An 18,640-nucleotide genomic window follows, 5' to 3' on the forward strand; every position below is an offset into this window, starting at 1 on the left:
CTCGCTCGGCCTTCCGATATCTTGCTGGTGTTGATACATGGAAAAATCTTGTCAATTCCGATTATAATATGAGCGTCAACAAAAAAACTTTATGGACAGAGAGGGCATCGGAGAAGTTGAGTGGGTTTGACACTACTGGTCGACATGAAGGCACATACGTTGGAACAACTATTCTCTCACAACTCCAACTCTTGAAAAAAACGATTGCAATGCAGCTTCGTATAGATTGGTTTTGGTCAAGAGTTTGAATCTAGTTGCCCACTTCGTGACATAACCACGGACCTACAATATTGCCACGTTTGTTAGATGACGACACTGCAGCTTACCAATTCCTTATATGCATGTGCATAAATATGTAGTAGTACATTGGGACACATATATATGTAGATAGGTGCATATATTTAGTTCATTGGGTTTAGGCATAGTTTCTCAAAATGTCTATCTGTACATAAGATACGAAGCACAGTAAAAGTAAGAGTAGCCTTGGTTGAAATCTTATTTCTTGTGAATGTGAAAGAGGAGAAGGAAAGTGGAATTCGATTTTGAGTTTACACTGAATTCATCCGATAGGCAGACAACTACACTGCTCGCCCATTCGCTCCTAGTGTCAAAAAGGAATGGTGTACACAAAATGGGCTACTTTCCCTTCTCCTCTGTCACAATATTTGGGTGGGTCAGGCTCCTCTTCCAGTACAAAGTAGTTTAGTGTGAAGGAAAATAATTGGATGCGAAAAGAAATAGTATGCATAGCGCATGATTATGTATATTGTGTCGCCTGTGCAAACGTATGCACAGATGACGACTTGAATCTGTTGTACTGAATGGAAAATAGGAAATGATAAATAAATGTGCAAAGTCAAAAATGACCAACAAACAAATCCAATCTGATGCAAATGTCCATCGATTTATCTTCCGAGTTTTTATGACGAGCGGCAGATATAGGACAATGGAAAAGAACAATAATAGGACTGCCATTTCATCCAGTACGTCGGTGGAGGCATGGATATGTGTGTGCTGCTCTTCATTGTTGTAGTTTTTGCCAATGCCAACGAGTAGGAGGGAAATCCACCTCATAACACCTGAACTTTACCTCTCACATAGCTCTAGTCGTTGACACCACTGTCGTGTACGTAGAGAATGAGGGAGGAGAAGATGTCATGTCATAAAGGACAATAGGAAGAACGAAATGAGAAAAATGCATCATGCTTTATTATTACTTGAGCTTGAGCTCGCTCGTTGAATTATTATAGGAAGCCTTGTCCACGTACTTTTGCAGACACGCGACTTTACATTTCTGATCTTCTTCACGTCGTCCAACAACGTCGCAAACAGCATACGTGCATATTGCAGTCATCCAAAGTGAGTGAAATGCCAGCTAAAAGAACCAACTTTGTCCATCATCGCCCACCGCTATACATACGCCTTGGTCCTATCTCCCTCACTTCGTGTCGTGTCAGAGAGCAGTACTATTTTATTTTATATCACATCGCCTGCACGACATCAAGGATGTCATTGCATTGTACGAGTTTCTGGAATCTGGTGCTGTGTTTTCCATCCATCCACATGAAATGTAAAGCACGGTTCAAGTTAAAGCACAAGAATTGCCATTCGCAAACTTCTACCTATCGGCTCCAGGTTTGCCTCTGCACTAAAATAACAACTGCAGCTCAAGTTTGGATGGACTTATAGTTTTTTACAACGCCATAGAGACAGGGGGAATCACGGTCGATTCAATCTCGAATCTGTTTATTTTGTTGCTTATTCCGCCATGAACACTACGACTTGATTTCATGCACCATACATAGTGACGACTAGTGCGATACACATATCTACGCATATGTATGTATGACATCCAGCGCTACGCGCTACGTTGCGCCAAATCTTGTATAAAAAACATGTTTTCTACCAAGGTACTTGTATGGTCCTGGTTTGATGAAATATTTTGTAATGTAAATTATGATAGCATTGTATTGCTTATTTTTTCTTGGTTTTCAAAATTAAGTAATATTAAGTCCTCACACCGTAAATAGCAATACAATATACGAGACACCTAGTTAGTTGTTGGCTTGAAAACACGATGTTGGTGAGTAGAGAAATATTTTGTCCTAATAGAATTATCACGGCCAGAGCCATTATTAAGATGAGGGAAATCGATCTCATCCACCGTAAAATTAAATGTCAGTGAGCGCATAGAATGCGATGGGTCCATTACATTATGCTCTAGACAATATCTGCTGTTAATCGTAGTTTCTCTCTCCCAATTGCACAAACTACTATCACTGCAAGCTCGAAAGTACTCGCCAGCGTTGTTGGCATGCATATTATGCTCGTCTAGCAAATGGAAGGAAAAGAAGGTAGAATTGTCAATTGTTGTGGGATGATTGCATTATACAATTTCCTTACAATGGAAATAATGTGGACCGACAGCGTCACTCCTCTCCTACCACTGCGCTTGAGACTGGAATGGGAATTCAGAGGAAGCATTTTATTATTACATGGTACATTGTTGAGATTTGAGATTTGTGACTCAGCGTAATGGTGCGATGGAGCTTCAATCCACCATGCACATTCTGTTCCACGTTCATTCGTTCAAAAAAACTAGAGTAGTAAAGTGGAAGCAAATCATTATTATTCTCAATCTCCATTCCTTCAAATCTCCTCTCAGGTTGGTTCACTTGAATAGCAACTCCTCCTGGAAGAGTGTATGTACGTAAGTAGTAAATAGTGCATAGTTTGGTGATCCAACTTCTCCAGGGGCCTGGTTGGACAACTGAAACAAACACAGGACTCACTGAACAAAGTTACTATTGCTTGCTGCCATACAAACCATGCAACAACCAAGGCCACATGACAATGGATGGGCATAGTTGAGTGGGTTTCGTGAGCTGGAATGTGCAAGCAAAGAAGAATAAGAGCCAGAAAGAAAGAGTTACCTACGAGTTTGAAAGTTTCTCTCTGCTCCATTTTTTCCCATATTATTTAAGTATCACCAGGCAGCCACACCTTCTTGTTGTCTGTTGGTTTTTATATTTTCACGAGTGCGACTACAATAATTTTTTTAATGCGGGTCTACATCCCTACGTTGTTGGGCACTGAATAAAAGTATAATACTTATTTTTGCCACTCTGATTTACTTATCCGGTTATTCATTATCCGGACTCATGGTGTTGGTACAGCATCAAAACCTTGTGATGGGTTCTAGGAAACTAACGTATTTCATTCGGAAATGAGTCGAAGCTGCTCTCTGCCCAAGAAACCACGAAGTTCAAACATTTCACCAAACTTTGAACATTAATAAAGGAACATGAGCTAGCCATGTAAATGCTGGGAGAGCAGTATCTACGTGATGCAGAACTTCGACCATAGTTTTACCAGCCTTAAAATATTTCACTTAGTTATACCAATGTTAATTCCCTATACTCTGCCCATCCAAATGTCACCTAGCTGAGGAAAGGAGGTTACTGTCCGTAATAAAGCATATAATTTGAAATACGAGGGTCGGATGGAATACGACCACTTAAGACAAAACAGGGCGTTAGTGCACCTCCAGACTTTCTCCTCTCACCCGAACTGCTTCCCTGGCTTCCATTACATCTTGAAATAAATATATTAGCCGGGCTTCTGCTGCGCTGTGAGAGCAAATTATGACTCTTCTGGTAGACGTTGTAGCTGAGAGCAAAATGAAAATCACATTATGGAAGCTGATCCAGTGCAGGAGTCTCGTCGTTCCTTGCACACAGCTACATACGAGTTCATGCATACACTCGAGAATGTACAGTCGACAGCAAAGTAATCTTTCACAGTTCAAGATTCACATGGAGCAAGTAAGTGGTCCATACTACGTCCATCCAGTCTTAAACGTATGTATGCACATGCAGTCGAGCATGTATGGCGATGATTTTAAAACCTTACTTTTTTGTCTTCCAGAGAATTCAGGTTTTCTACTTTCGCAATAAATGAGATAAATAGATGGACGGGTGGACGACATTTTGCTCAACTAAATTTTTTATATGCTCGGAATATCTAATATAAATTTCCCATGGGTTTGAAGAAAGAACCCGTCCAGGATTTTCATCATTTCTGCATTTTCCTCAAATATAAGTCACTGTGCAATTTGTAGAATGTGCAGCATGCAGACTAGTCTATTTATTTAATGGCCCTGTAATGCAAATTACGCGTTCTACTAGAATGGTGTGTGTGCCTGTTGAATTGCATAAGTTTTATTACGTTCGTACGCATTTGAACCAGGGATTTGCTTTATTAATCTTTGATTCAATTTATTACTGTCTGCAATGGCGCATCCCAAGTGAAATGTTTTTTCTCATGTTTCTTGTTTCATTAGTCGATTCTTGTTTAAATTCTGTGATGTAATTTCACCAACATGAAAAAGTATAAGGAGAGCCCGGACTTAGTGAAATGTTTCAAGGACAAGAATACGTAATAATTATATAAATATGTATGTAACATGGACTGCATTTTATTTTCCAAACCATAAAGCAATTTCTTCTTAAAAATGTAAAATTTATTCTTGTTTTTAACCCTTATCATATAAAGCAATAAATAACTATTTTCTGCGTGGAAATTTAATCCCTGTCTTGCCAGGGTAGAGCTTAACAATTTAGCACAGCCAGCATTTTTGCCAGAAAAAAAATCAATTTATTTCAGCCTCATTTTCTCACAAAATCGAACAAAGGATTACGACATTGAACATCCGCTGAATGCTGGAAAAGCTATTAACTTTTGTGAACGATGCGAGTGGAAACTATAATTAATTTGGCAGACTTTAGGGAAAAATTTGTGCAATTTTTCCTTTATGTAGTTGCCACCGTTGCTGGTTGAAATGAAATAAACTACCACTTTCAGACTTTAGAGATAGTATCTCTTGCTGTAATAAAATGTTGCAGATGTTCAACGCTGATACAAAGCTGCTGGTTGGGTTGTAGGGTTATATAGCTACACATATGCAATTTGCTTATCTGGTAGCAAAAATCTGTATAATCAAAATCATTTATGAACCGACCGAGAAAATATGAACAAATCAAGTTGGGCACAAAGTTTCAAGTTTGGTTTGATGAGAATCTTCATGTAATTTAATATCACATTTTTTTATGAAAAGCCTTCAGCGATTGCTTTCATCCGGTTGTAATGAGTCTCTGTTTTTTGTTCTACCATCATCCATTCAGATTTCAGACTCAAGGCTGCCAATTTTATTCCATCGTTGTCGGCCCAGCACGGCTCACCCAATTGTTGAATGCTCCCAAGACGAGGAGTCAGCAAAAAGTTGCGGCAATGAAACAAGGCACTGGTCGGTTAGTTAGTTAGTTAGTTAGTGGATTGTCTAACTAAATTGAAGTTGTAGAAATTCTGTATCATCGAGTAATGGTAGTGGAGCGATTCAATTGATATTCGTCCACTGGTCTGGCACGATATGGTAAGGTCCAACCAACCAAATGTACAGCAGCTACCAATAAAAGCCACTTTGTATTCCGATTGAGTTTTCTCCATGAAGGCTTCAAACTGTTGCAAGTTGCAATTTTATTATTACATCTCGCACATTACACTAGCATTGTTTCATATGGAACCTTGCTGTGCTGATTGCCAGTTTCATATAATCCTCCGCTCGGATGGGCTTTAATAATAATTTATTATTTCTTCTGGAGATGGATAGATATTTAGATTGTGGGTTAATGTATTAAAACTATCCGCTTAACGTGCCCAATGGAGCTCCCACTGTTATGCGCCAATCCGGCCGAAATAATTTTTCAGCAGGGCCACCACCAATATTCCAAGTATTTAGATATGTATTTAACTAGGTATTTGTTCACTTGATAACATTAAATCATGCGTCTTGGGCATGATTTTTGCAATGGAAAGTGAAGCCAGCGTCTGAATGGAACACAATTGTGCCGACTTATTCTTGATGCAAAATGTATTTTATTTAAATCATTAGCATTATACATAAGTCTCGTATATAGTTGTCCACTGTTCGGTAGTATATACGTGAAACGAAATACTAATGAAATAGTTCAAGGCATCCATTATTCCATTATGGTGCAAACACAATGGAATAAAAGTGATTTGTAGTCGGATTAAAAATTCCGATCATTGCGAGTTTTGTTGCTCGTTGCATTGAGTATTTATTTATTTCAAGATCGCGTCATTTCATCAAAGGTTTGTTGAAAGAATCAAATTTGACCAGTTGGAGAAGGTTTAATGGTTCTTTAGCGGATGGACAAACTACTCATGTGCATATTCCGGCTCTCTCTTCTCAACTCAATTCTCCCATTGTATTTGAAGACTGTTAGTTTTCAAACTCACGATATGATGACATTGAATTATTGTTTGTCTCGGTTTAATGTTCATGATGAAGATTAATTAATGAATAATTTCTCTGTTCTTGTTTCTAGGTAAGTGAGAGTGAATTTATCCTGATTGATTTCATCCCAGCTTGTAATCATCCCTATACAAGTTCAACTAACCAATGCCATCCTCTTTGACGACTGCTGCCGTAGTGGTAATTGATATACCGAAACCCAACCAATAAAAAAACATCATTATGTTTCATGCTCGTAACCATTAATTGAAATTAGAGACAAAAAGAGAAATGCAGTGGCGATAGAAAATTCCATGTCACACCACAAATGGCTACTGCCGAACTATAATTCCATTGTCTGAAATTTATATTTTAAAGGTCAATCGTTACATACGCACATGTGCTAGAATCTGTGCATATTAGTACTTAATTTGTTAGGGCAGGAAATAAGTACACAAACTTATAAACATATTATCAGATAAAATTAACTGCATCACTAGCAAATGACCACTCATCCTCAGCTAAATGATTGTATTAAATACAATTGAGTCGCTAAATTTAATAGGTAAAATTTTAATTCAGTTCTCTGAAAATAAGAATTTTCTTGCTTGATAGCATATTGTTACCCAAGTAAATAAATGGCTATGTAAATGACTGCGTGACGAACTCGATGTTTGGTTTAACAAAGCATCTAATTGTGGGGCATTGTACACTGGTCGTGAAGTGCAAGTAGGTATTAGGCTGGGCAAAGTATATATAATCCTGCATTGTTATTTCAAGAATACTGAAAACTAAATTTAGGAATGTGGTAAATTCTGTTCGAAGGTAATTGCTAGTAGAATTTATTGACTTGAAATAGATATGTCAAATCCTGGTAATTTTAGGAATTCATGTGAAAATGGAAAGATTTATGTAAAAGCTCGAAATAAATGAAAATGTCGCCTTTACTCTATCGACGTCTTTCCGTGCAGTAGATTTTTCGGGCTTTAAAAGCAAATGAAAAGTACTTGTTTAGAAAAGTTAATTTAGTGCTTTGATAATCCGAGCGGGAGTTGGTTAGCTTGGCGTCTTAACAAGTGTAAGATTTAGTCACTTTGATTTTTATCTCCTCTCTTTCTCTGGCAAACCTCGTGCTCTGTAAGATTAGATGATGGTGGTGATGATGATGACGACGACCGAGTGCATTATACATAGTGGTTTTCATGGTATGTTCTAACAACAAAAGGTAAACCTCCTCCTCCTCCTTGTGCCTGTCTTCTTGGTACAAATTTATTAACGTATGTAATTCCTTTGAGCCAAGTCAATTCTTCCATCGGTAAAATTAAAGCCAGAAACGCATTCCACTGTCATTTTTTACGCACGATTTCCAGGCAAATAGGTGTAATTGTAGTTGTATTTTGTTCTGCGGGAGGATAAGATCGTCTCTCAGGCTCTGTGTGCATATGCATCCTTGTCTGCATAGATTGGAAAACAGTAGCTTTTGCACGTACAACTTGATGATGACAATGCAGCTATTGCTACTGGTTCGCAATTTGGGATTTCATCCATAATTAAATCTGTGTTCCTCCTTTTTCCTCTTTGAATGTTGTTTTCATCCATCCATCTCATGTTCACATTAAAAAAGCCTGCCTCATTCCTCTCTCGTCTGTTTCGAAACACGTCACATAAGCATTTCAGCCGGAATTTACGGGCGCAGGAGGCAACTCCCTTTTTGAGCTCTGATCAGCTCTCCCCAAGTTTCTTGACTGCTCCCTTGGAAATACAATAGGAGATTTTAGAGATGACCGAAGCAGAATTCTTAACCGCGTGTGTGCAGATGTACCTTCCCCACGAAGGCCCAAAGCATAAAAGTAATGAATTAAAGAGTACATGATAAACTATATTTTGATAATTGGGAGTCATTGTTTTTGAGAGAGCATAAATCCCTGATTGTCTCGAGCAAAGCAAACCGAAGAGCTTAAAAACCAGTTCACCACCACCTCATGCTCATGTTGAACTGAATGAAATATATTTTTTTCCCTCTTCTCCTTCTCTCATCTCCTCCTCGATTAAATTCAAGCCAAAGTTTTCAAGTTCAAAGAAAAAGCTAGGTTTGGCCGTCATCGACCATATTACACTGCAAAAAATTGGCTGCACCACCACCAAACCTTGTTATATTATTCGTTAACTGCTAATAAAATGTGAGTAAGTCGCGGGTAGAGTTCGTAATGACAGTTCGCCATGGAAGATTTACATTTATGTGCTCAGCTCTCGTCTGCCTGAGACTGGATTTTCAGAGCATTTGGTCCAATCTAAACATTGAAGCCACACCGCTTCATCCATTCATTCTCATCTTTCGTAATCTCATCTTACTGACTACACCTGAGAACGGAGCATTTGGGTAGTTGAGAGAGGAGTTTTGGGAGTGGAGGGAGACAAGACAGCTTATTTTACACATTCCAACTCGTTGTGCGAGCTTTACGTGAAAATATTCAAGTTGCCTGCGGAAAAGGGAAGATGCGGTCGATTGCATGTCAAATTGACCCAGTCACATTGACCCGCTCATATTGACCCAGCGACAGATTGACCCAATACCATATTGACCCAGCGACAGATTGACCCGGCACCATATTGACCCAGCGACAGATTGACCCAGCACCATATTGACCCAACGACAAATTGACCCAGCACCATATTGACCCACGTCATATTGACCCCATGCTATACCTGGACATACTGTATTTTTCATACAAAAAAACTTAATTTTATTTCATATTTCATTTCTGGTCAAATATTCCAATTAAAAATTGAATTGTTCTAATAATTATTGGTCCTCCTTTTGTAAAATTCCTTAATCTATTAGTAACGAAATCATTTAACCAACGGTACTAGTATACTAGTACGGTAATAATACCTATTGTAATAGGTATTTGTATTAAGATTCTTAATTTAAGAAGAGAGAGTGCACATGCAATGAACATAAGCCCCTAAGTGTTTTGATGGTATGACCACATTTGCGCCCACCACACCCACTCAATGGGGGCAAATATTAAGAAAATATCATCAAACGGTTGACAAAAATTTTATTTTGTTCAGATTTTGAAGATGCACTGTGTAGCACAGTGTAGTCGTCCAAGCAGTGTGTGCAAGGAAGGCAGCCTTTTTGCTATTGCTTCATGCCTTTTTCAATGCCCTATTATCTTTTTGCGTGCCGTTTTGGCTTTTTGATGCCTTTTTCTCTTTTATGTCTCTTTGCTCGATTTTTGACGACAGCACCCGGTTTCTTGTCGTTTATAAGTTATAAATTATAACGTATTAAAGAAATTACAGAATATATTTTATGTTTTTGAAATTGTATCGGAGGGTTGTGTCTTTCATCAATACTTTAAATTAGCCTCACATAAGAAAAAGACGACCAATAATTATTAGAACAATTCAATTTTTAATTGGAATATTTGACCAGAAATGAAATATGAAATAAAATTAAGTTTTTTTGTATGAAAAATACAGTATGTCCAGGTATAGCATGGGGTCAATATGACGTGGGTCAATATTGTGCCGGGTCAATCTGTCGCTGGGTCAATATGGTATCGGGTCAATCTGTCGTTGGGTCAATATGAGCGGGTCAATGTGTCGTGGGTCAATGTGACTGGGTCAATTTGACGCCTCACCGATGCGGTCTCCCCACACTTCCTCCCTTTCCTTCCACTCTCAAAGTTTGACAGTGTTTCGTTCCCTAAAACTTATTCTCTCGCCATGTTATCCATGTGGACTACACTCTGGTTTACTCCAGATAACCGAGGATAAGAATGTTGCCTTTATTCGTACAAATTTCAATCTTTAAATCAATTTGATTAGGAAAGACATTGTTAGAAAGACGAACTTGTGCATCTGAACGAGTTGCTGGTTTCGTGATTGTCTTTAACGTTTTACTCTTGCCACACCAAATTTCGGACGTATAGTGGGCAAGATAATAAATAAACTGCAGGGAACATTTGCATCTGTAGATAAATATGATGGTGATAGATAGTGGTATATGCATAGGCGGTATAATTGGGTATAATGTCCTCTCTCTCTTTGGTGGTAGCTGTGAGAGATGAAAGACTATCCAGGCCATTTATCTCATATTATGTCAAGAAAATAATGTGCAAAGGGACGAGTTATGAAATTATCCTTCGCGTATGTCCGACTGGAAATGTGTTGGATGGTGAAGAATACAAAATTGAACTGGTACATAGAATAAACTTTCCACACACTAATGGACTAATTAGTGTCAAAAAGGCGTTAAAATTATTGCGAGGTCTGCTATATGTCACTTTTTCGTATAATAATAGTAACGTTTTTGGACTCGGATGATGGTTGGTTGATGTTACTTTGTTTGATTTATTATTTTTCTAACAAGAATGACAATTCTTACACTTATTCAAGTTTGCATATTGATATTTTCATACTAAATAATGAATCTTAATTCTGGAGTTGCATACAATCAGTAGTATTAATAATTTTAAAAATTAAGTCAATTCATTCATTAACCAGGACGAGCTATTCTTCTGTTTTAATCTAATTCAGCCCACCGATGATCTGTGACTTGGACACCTTCTGGCACCTTGCAGCATCACGTTATTATACCGACTTATTTCTAGTCTCGTGCGTCCATTTTGAAAAATCATGGAGTTGTCAGAATTTTTTGCGCCTTGTCGTAAAAGAGTAAAAGGATGTGAATGAAAGCGGAAAGCGACAGAAAACAAGCAATTCCTGAGAGATATTATTCTGAGGCCAAGGAGGTTGGCCATTGCCATGAGAGCAGCACCATTTCTTTGGATTACATTACATTCTCTCCAAAGAAGATAAATTCTAATGGAGCTGTGTTACTCTTCCTCATTCTATTATTTCCAACAAGTAGAGCACCGCCAACCGCACTACCAACCAGTCCCACACAACTAAAGAAAGAAATTACGGGAAAAGAAAGTGCCCTTAGACTGCTCAAAGATTTTCTGGCGTTGGAGGACCCATCCATACCAACAAAACTTTGTCTTTATCCGTCTCATGTGTACGTATGTACGTATGCATGTGTGTGTTGCTTCTTCTTCCAGCGCCACATATCTGTTGTTGGGCCTTATATAGAAAGAACTAAAGAAGGCGAACAACAGCGGATATTGGGAAGTTATGTTGTGCAACTAGTTTGGTATGTGATGTAATGGTCCTGTATTCTCCATTGTATGTGCTCTATTAGCAGCATTAAAGTCGGATGGTTGTCTTGTCTTTTGCTTGTTATAAAACTCGTTTTCTTGTTTTACTTTCTGATTTGGCCATTTGGGACTGTGGAGGCCAGAAGGCGTTGCGTACTTTTGTCCTCTAAATTACTTAATAAACTGTAACGAACCCACAAAATTGTCCTGCTTAGAGTCAGACAAAGTCTCCTCCCGATATGTCACAGTTGTTCAAACAACGTCTTAATAAGAAATGCTGGTGATTTCAGCCCATTTCATTTGATCATCATATCGTTTCTACCAATACCACCACCATCGCTGCTCAACAAAAAAACACATTATGTATCCCAGACAAATTTAAAATTGAATTGCCTTGCCGACGTTAGTTTTATTTAGTAATGGCACCAGTTTAATCTTCATTTTCGGTGTGGATTTTAATTTAGATTTTTTTACACATCAACACACCCTTTCCCTTAAGTAAGTAAATTGAGTCGTTTAAATAAATACCACAATTTTTTTCGACCAGTATTTTATAACAAAACGAGGAAATACTTTTTGATGGCACACTTTAGGCTAGTGTTAAATCTCGTTTTACATTAATAGGACTTTATTATTAACAAAAATATGACTCATACATATAAAGAAATGTGTAATCTCTGGTTCCCCAACTTTTTTACCTTCCCCTACATTCGCTCTATTCATTAATGAATAGCACCAAATTACGATATTATGTGTAAACATAAAGCTTGTATTCTGCAAATGGTTTGCAATAGTAAAAAATGGTGTGAACGTAGGACAGAAACAGTAGATTCTTTAGAACTTAATTTTTCTTGTCAATGATTGAGACAACGACTTAACGCAGATTGCACAGAATTTGCCTTTGCGATTTCATTCGAAGACAAGCATTGGCCTCCACCACATGAAAAGTTTCATTCATGGCATTTATTCCCATTCGACTCGACTAGACGACTGTGTGCATGTAGCAGAATTCCAGTTGCATGTCTACTGGAATGCAACAAATTTGTAAACTTCGAACTACATAATTAATAGCAACTATTCCCTTCAAAAATAATCGTTGGAACAACGACTGAGGTATTTTCTTTTTTGGTCGGCATGAAAGAATACAAGAGGTTAATGTTTCGTGCAAAGTGAAGAAAATCCAAAACTTGCATTCATAACATTGTCCGGGGTTAGTACTTTGTGCTGCTTGAAAAAGTAAAGCAATATTCCACAAATGTTTTGAAACATGTTGTTTCTATTCTGATTCTTTTTCTTCGGCCTTTATTTGTGCACGAGATAATTAGATACATAAATGAATGCATGGGGGTTTTGAGCATGAATGATGAAATTCTTCACACAATTAGTTTAATACAAGTTTTGGCCTTGACAAAATTTTCAGAAAAACTTTCAGAAATAAAGTAAACGAATGGACTAATGCTCCAACAAAGTAAACTCCCACATGTAAAAAAACAGTTTTATGTTGCTTATTATTTGAAAGTCCAAAGTCGTTCAGACTAGATTGTTTAGTGTCCGGTCTCTTCGAACCATTTACCTGAGACGGATTGAGAGGAGGGCATGGTTTACAACTGGCCAAAGCTCGCCTGACATGGATGGATGATAGTTTTCGCGAGTTTTTTTTTCATTTCACGGTTGCTTCGGATGCGGCTGAACGAATTGTAGTTTATATTTTGAATGCGATGTGTGTGTGCATGTGTACTTGGTTGAGGAGGAAAGAATCGAGGACCAGCATATAAGGGCTTGCAGCAACAAAAGCAGGGAGAAGATTTTGCTTATTTAAAGTGCACTACTTGAGAGTTTCAGCACCATTCTGGGCACAGAAAAGCCTGGCGAGTGAAAGAGCCAGTTGTATAGTAGTCGACATGGAAGGATTCGGTGAGTGCTGGTACTATCAGCCATTTGCAGATAGGAAGTGAAGGAAATCTCCACGGGGTGATTCACTGATTGTGTCAAAACGTTTTAGTCAGTAAATAACGATGAAGCAAAAATTGTTATAAAGGTTAGCTTGTATGCATAAATTTTATGATATACCTTTAAGTAGATGTGCGAGCAGACAAGCAAATCGGTGTTCCGTGGTACATGGAGGATCCCTGCGTGCCGAAATGTGCCGAGCCGGCACACGAACCCTTCCCTCTCACTCTTCGATTGTAACTTGAGCTGGAAGGAAGTCGTTCCTTTGCTCACTTCACGCACGCAAGAAATATTATATCCAAAATATATATTTCTATTTCTTAAATAATTTGCGTGCATTCCACTATTATGCGAAAGTTCTTTTAATTAACGAAATTTTTTTAAAATTTTAAATTATTTATTAAAATTAACAAATGGACTCGCGACGTGGGGGTGCTGGTAGGGGCTCCAAATCTAAGCCAAAAATGACAGTTGTAAGTTTTTTTAAAATATTAGATGAGTTATATTGTACAAATTTATATATAATTTTTATTTAATTTACAGTCTAGCGATGAAGACGACGATATCCCTTTAGTTGTTAGCAGGGGGAGGGGTACAAGCGTGAGGGGTCAAAAGATGATGTCAAAACCATCGACAACATTGTCAACACACCGGGAACAAGCTATGGCGACGACAACGATATCTCGACCATCTACATCAAATGGACAGGTTGGGCGGCATCAAACACAAGAAATAGAGGGGGATATGGGAGAGGTTACACTTTTATCGCAGTTGTCAAGAAGCTCCTCAGGACCCAGTACATCTACGAAGAGATCAAGTCAAGATACTTCAGATGATTCTATGCACACACAAACGAAGAAAATCAAAGTAAAAGAACTCATATATACAACTGATGATTAGATAGATATTTAATTTAATTGAAATTATTATACTAACAAAAACGAATACATAAATTTTATTATTATTATTTGTAGTCAAATCTTCCACTATTAATGAAAGTCGTCAAAGGTGGACTCCTTTTTTTTGTTGATGGAGAAGCACAAACCAAAGGTAATTTTACAAACATCACATTAACAAACAAATTTAATGTTACATAAACTATAATTAATTAATAGGGCATGTGATGTACTGGGTCCCACTCCGTGACAGAAACAAGATGTACAATGGACATATTGTCGTCGGATTGGCAACTCTTTCGAAAACGGTCGAGGATATGGCGCAACATGTAAGGACGGAAAATCTTGGAGAAAATAAGGCCGATGACCTAACTCACGACCATTGTGCCATCAGGTCAGTACACACAGAGGTTCTATTATAAGTATTTAATAAAATAATTAGATATTTTTTTACCAAAGATATTTCCTTAAATCTGGCGAGATGGATTATCTCGCCTCCGACGCTGAAGCTTTGCCATTGTGGTCTTCAACCACCATTAGTGGAACTAGTCTTAGGATGGGGTTAAGAGGTACATAACAGACAATGGTAGACCAGTATAACTCAACCATGAATATTTCCGAACAGCTTATCCATATTTTTTTATACTTTAGGTGCTTTGGACTCTGTTTGTTCAACAAGTTCAGCCCCTTGCCTGATCAAATTATCAAAATACGCAAAAGAAATAGTAGATGCTTTGAACACCAACTTACATTTGCAGCCTATAGTTCCATCAGTGACTGAATTTCAAAATGGGACAGGATTTTCAAAATTCCTCGTTGGAACAGTCGCGAACTACCATTTGTATTGTAGGGGTCCAAAGGGAGTACCATATTTGGGGGACCCAAATAATACGCAGCAACAACCAATCCCATGGAACATACATCATGATACCTTATCTGAAGAAGCTAGAAAAGAATGGGTAACCTGGGAACTTGAAAATAAGTCTGTAGTTAAGGATTCATACGTCCGACCTTCACGGCGTGTCCTAGAAGTTCGTCTCTGGATCAAGAAGAAGTACAGGATTGTTGATATTCAACCACCCGCTAATAGGCTACGTCATAATTCGGTATACAGTATATGTCCATAGAAAAAAGAAGTTGACGACAAATACTTCGGCAGAATTATGAGAGATGTCTTCCCAAAGGTAGAGTCAGATCACCAATCCTGCTACACAAACCTGATGGAGATGCCGTGTCAACAATAAATAAGAAACTAATATACAACCCGATTACAAATCTCTCTTTATTATCTTTACTGGCTCAATTTATAGGAAATGAAATAAATTTAAAAACCCCATCGACCTGGGCCTTTGACCATTTCTAAGAGCAGCGTCTTATTTTATTTATTTTATTAATTGTTTATGGCTTCCTTTTACAAAGTATCTAATAACGCCTTTATAAATAATTAGTTTAATACATGTATATATAATATAGGCCGCATATAACCTAATGCGATAGTATTGATTGACCGCATTTTTAATCGACAGCGACGAATCTTTTTAATCGAATGACCGCATCTTTCTACATTTTTGTATGATCGAATCAACCTTCATTTTAACCCATATGCTTGCACCATACTCTATGGTATTTAGGCAAAAAATTAAGCCGTTTTTATATGGATTTCTTATACGTTCATGCGTTCAAATTATAAAACGTAAATCATAGGCTCTTTTATACTTATTTCCTTTGCGTGTAGCAAGAACTCAGGATCCCTCACCAGAATCTAATCTCCACGGGGTGCTTGCCACCTAATACCAATTTATAACTAAATTTAGATGTAGACAACACATCTGCTCTTCCTCTTCCCAAAAAACTAATCTTCTGCAGGGTAGCATGAAGAAGACCAAACTTGTTGTACTACTAAGTTTTACTACACAGTCGTGGAGAATGTGAGTCTGCAGTTGTAACACTGATGTTTGTTAGAGTTTGGCAAAAACATGGAATAAGCACATTACTGCTACCACCGAAAGTGGGAGCAGCAGACCAGCATAAATGCGTATTTATACTGCTTTACTTCCATCCACTAGTACTGGTACGATTACCATTTTTACGTTTTACTCCAATCTCCAAAGGAGTTCTTGACATGAACGAAAACTTTGTGTGCAGCTCTGACCCCATGAATGAGGGAGGGAAGCGAAGTATTGGGAAAATCGAACATTATCTACAAGAATGAGATAATGTCGCAATAGGTGAAAATTTGCTGCCTGCTCTCTCTCTCTTCAAGTACAATGAGCTGTTGGGTATTAAGAGTCAAGAACTTGGGATTACTTACTGCCACATCGATAAGTTTATGCAGATGAGGCAAAACCAGAATATGAAATTCTCCTGCGCGTCTGTTTGGTTGTGTGACTGAAGTAAAATAATATTGGCAAAAGGCTCGTCAGTGTTGTTGGTGGTAGTGGAAGGGTATATTTTATTTTACGGTGTGTATACATGGCTTCCAACCAATCCATTCCATTTATTTTATGCAAAAGCACACACTTGTTCTTCGTCCCAACGTTGTTCTCAACAAGCAATTTGGTATCAAACAATGTACGAAAATGGAACTGAAATAACAAAATGTTGCTACGTTAAGGATAAGTGAACCCTGGAGATGAAGAATAATATTCTCTGTCATATTGAGATATTCAATATTTTTATTATGGCAAATGGTTTCTCTTTCCTCCTCCACCTCTTCAACTCCCAAATACTTACATATACCAGTATAAATGTGTACATACGTATATATTTAATGTGACGCATGGATTGGGCAGAAGCCTCCAGCATTTTATACTTCTGTATGTGCAACCAGAAGAAACAAAGTCCAGATACGAATTATAACAACTTTTCTCTTTTCATTGCTTTTGGAATATTTCAAAATTTATTTGATGTGCAGTATGGTGCTCCTCTCAAACAGTGCTCTAATCGTGTACGTGGTACGTACGTTGGTGACATGACAAGACAAAAGACGATTAGGGAAATTGCTTGGTGGAAATTTTCTGTTTTTCTTTCTTTGCCCGAGAGGAGTTCTGACTGAGACAACTTTTACGCTTCACCCTGTCACTTTTTCTCTGAGTTGTGAAATGAAAGACGTCCCGCATTTGCATATCTGAATATTTTCATGCCAAAGTTGTCGATACGTTGTATGAAGGAGCAATACTGAGGATGAATATTTACCATCATCACCATCTTCAAATCTATGTATGTTCTCTGTAAACCTGCTCACCCTTGTGACTTGGTAGCGTAGTTTTTACAGCGTCAATCTCAAAATTATGAAAAAATTACCGGTACATTAGGCAACAAATTCTCGTGACTAAAATGACAAAATTTTATTATTACTCGAAATGACGTACGAAGAACACAATGTTCTTGAGTTTGTTCTAATGGTTTTCAATGGGTGTTTCTTCAAAAAATAATAACGCATGACAAAAACCGCAGAAAAACGTCAAATCTACAAACATTTTTTACAAGCAATCATCTACACATTATAAATATCAAGTAATAAATGTATCAACGAAATATTAACACGTATGCATATGTAGCATGTAACTTGCTTGAGCTCATGTTGTGCACCCCCTTTTTCCCCAACAAAGGAAATCTCCAGATATACATATTTAAAGAAAATAGGAATCCCATCATACATACACAACACATAAAATAAAATGGTGCTCGAGCTATTTGTCGTCTCTAAACATGTAGTTGAACTTTAATATTTTTTATTCACGAAGCGATTTTGCATGGTCCATTAATTTTAAATTTGAATTTTTACATACCATTCAAAAATTCGGGGTTCTTAATGGTCTGTCGAATTTAAGCAAGGAACACGGTCTGTGTTATCCAAGGCAAGGCACAGCAGAGCAATACATTTAATCACTAATGGCGTCTTAAACCTGTCTTAATAATATTGGACTGCATGTTATGAAAAATTGCTCCGATAGAATGTGGGGAACATATTATGTTCAGCATAACCCTACACTCTAAGCACTCTAAGCTGACAAGACCAGCCAACGTGTATCTCAGCACTCTTCATAATTTGAAAAACTAACACAGACGCTAAAAATGTATTTAATGTGTCCTTGTGTCATGTCATTTATTTGTCTCCCAGCTTCCTCCTTTTATTCGTTTTGCTTGTCTCCTTGCGTTAAATATCGCTCTTCCCTATTCCCTCGTAACGTGCGCAAATCAGTGTTCGTTCGTATTTATACAGAGTCTCTCACATCACCACCAAAGTGTCATCTTCAAACACACCCCAGGAGTCCAATCGCTGCATCATCGTACACTTACTTTGACGTTGA

General features: G+C 37.8%; 2 protein-coding genes across 6 annotated transcripts in view; both read left to right on the forward strand.

The window, feature by feature from the left end:
- Positions 1-18,640, forward strand: part of LOC110842880 — a 191,621-nt gene that overhangs the window by 68,178 nt on the left and 104,803 nt on the right. The window lies entirely within an intron of this gene.
- Positions 9,864-15,685, forward strand: LOC118434641. Its single transcript, XM_035848648.1, has 6 exons — positions 9,864-13,904; positions 13,975-14,298; positions 14,406-14,481; positions 14,547-14,721; positions 14,787-14,896; positions 14,979-15,685. The coding sequence occupies exons 1-6, from the start codon at positions 13,845-13,847 to the stop codon at positions 15,452-15,454; spliced, it is 1,221 nt and encodes a 406-aa protein (XP_035704541.1). The 5' UTR covers positions 9,864-13,844; the 3' UTR covers positions 15,455-15,685.

The sequence above is a fragment of the Folsomia candida genome, unplaced genomic scaffold (assembly GCF_002217175.1).
Source record: "Folsomia candida strain VU population unplaced genomic scaffold, ASM221717v1 Fcan01_Sc002, whole genome shotgun sequence".
NCBI lineage: Eukaryota > Metazoa > Arthropoda > Collembola > Entomobryomorpha > Isotomidae > Folsomia > Folsomia candida.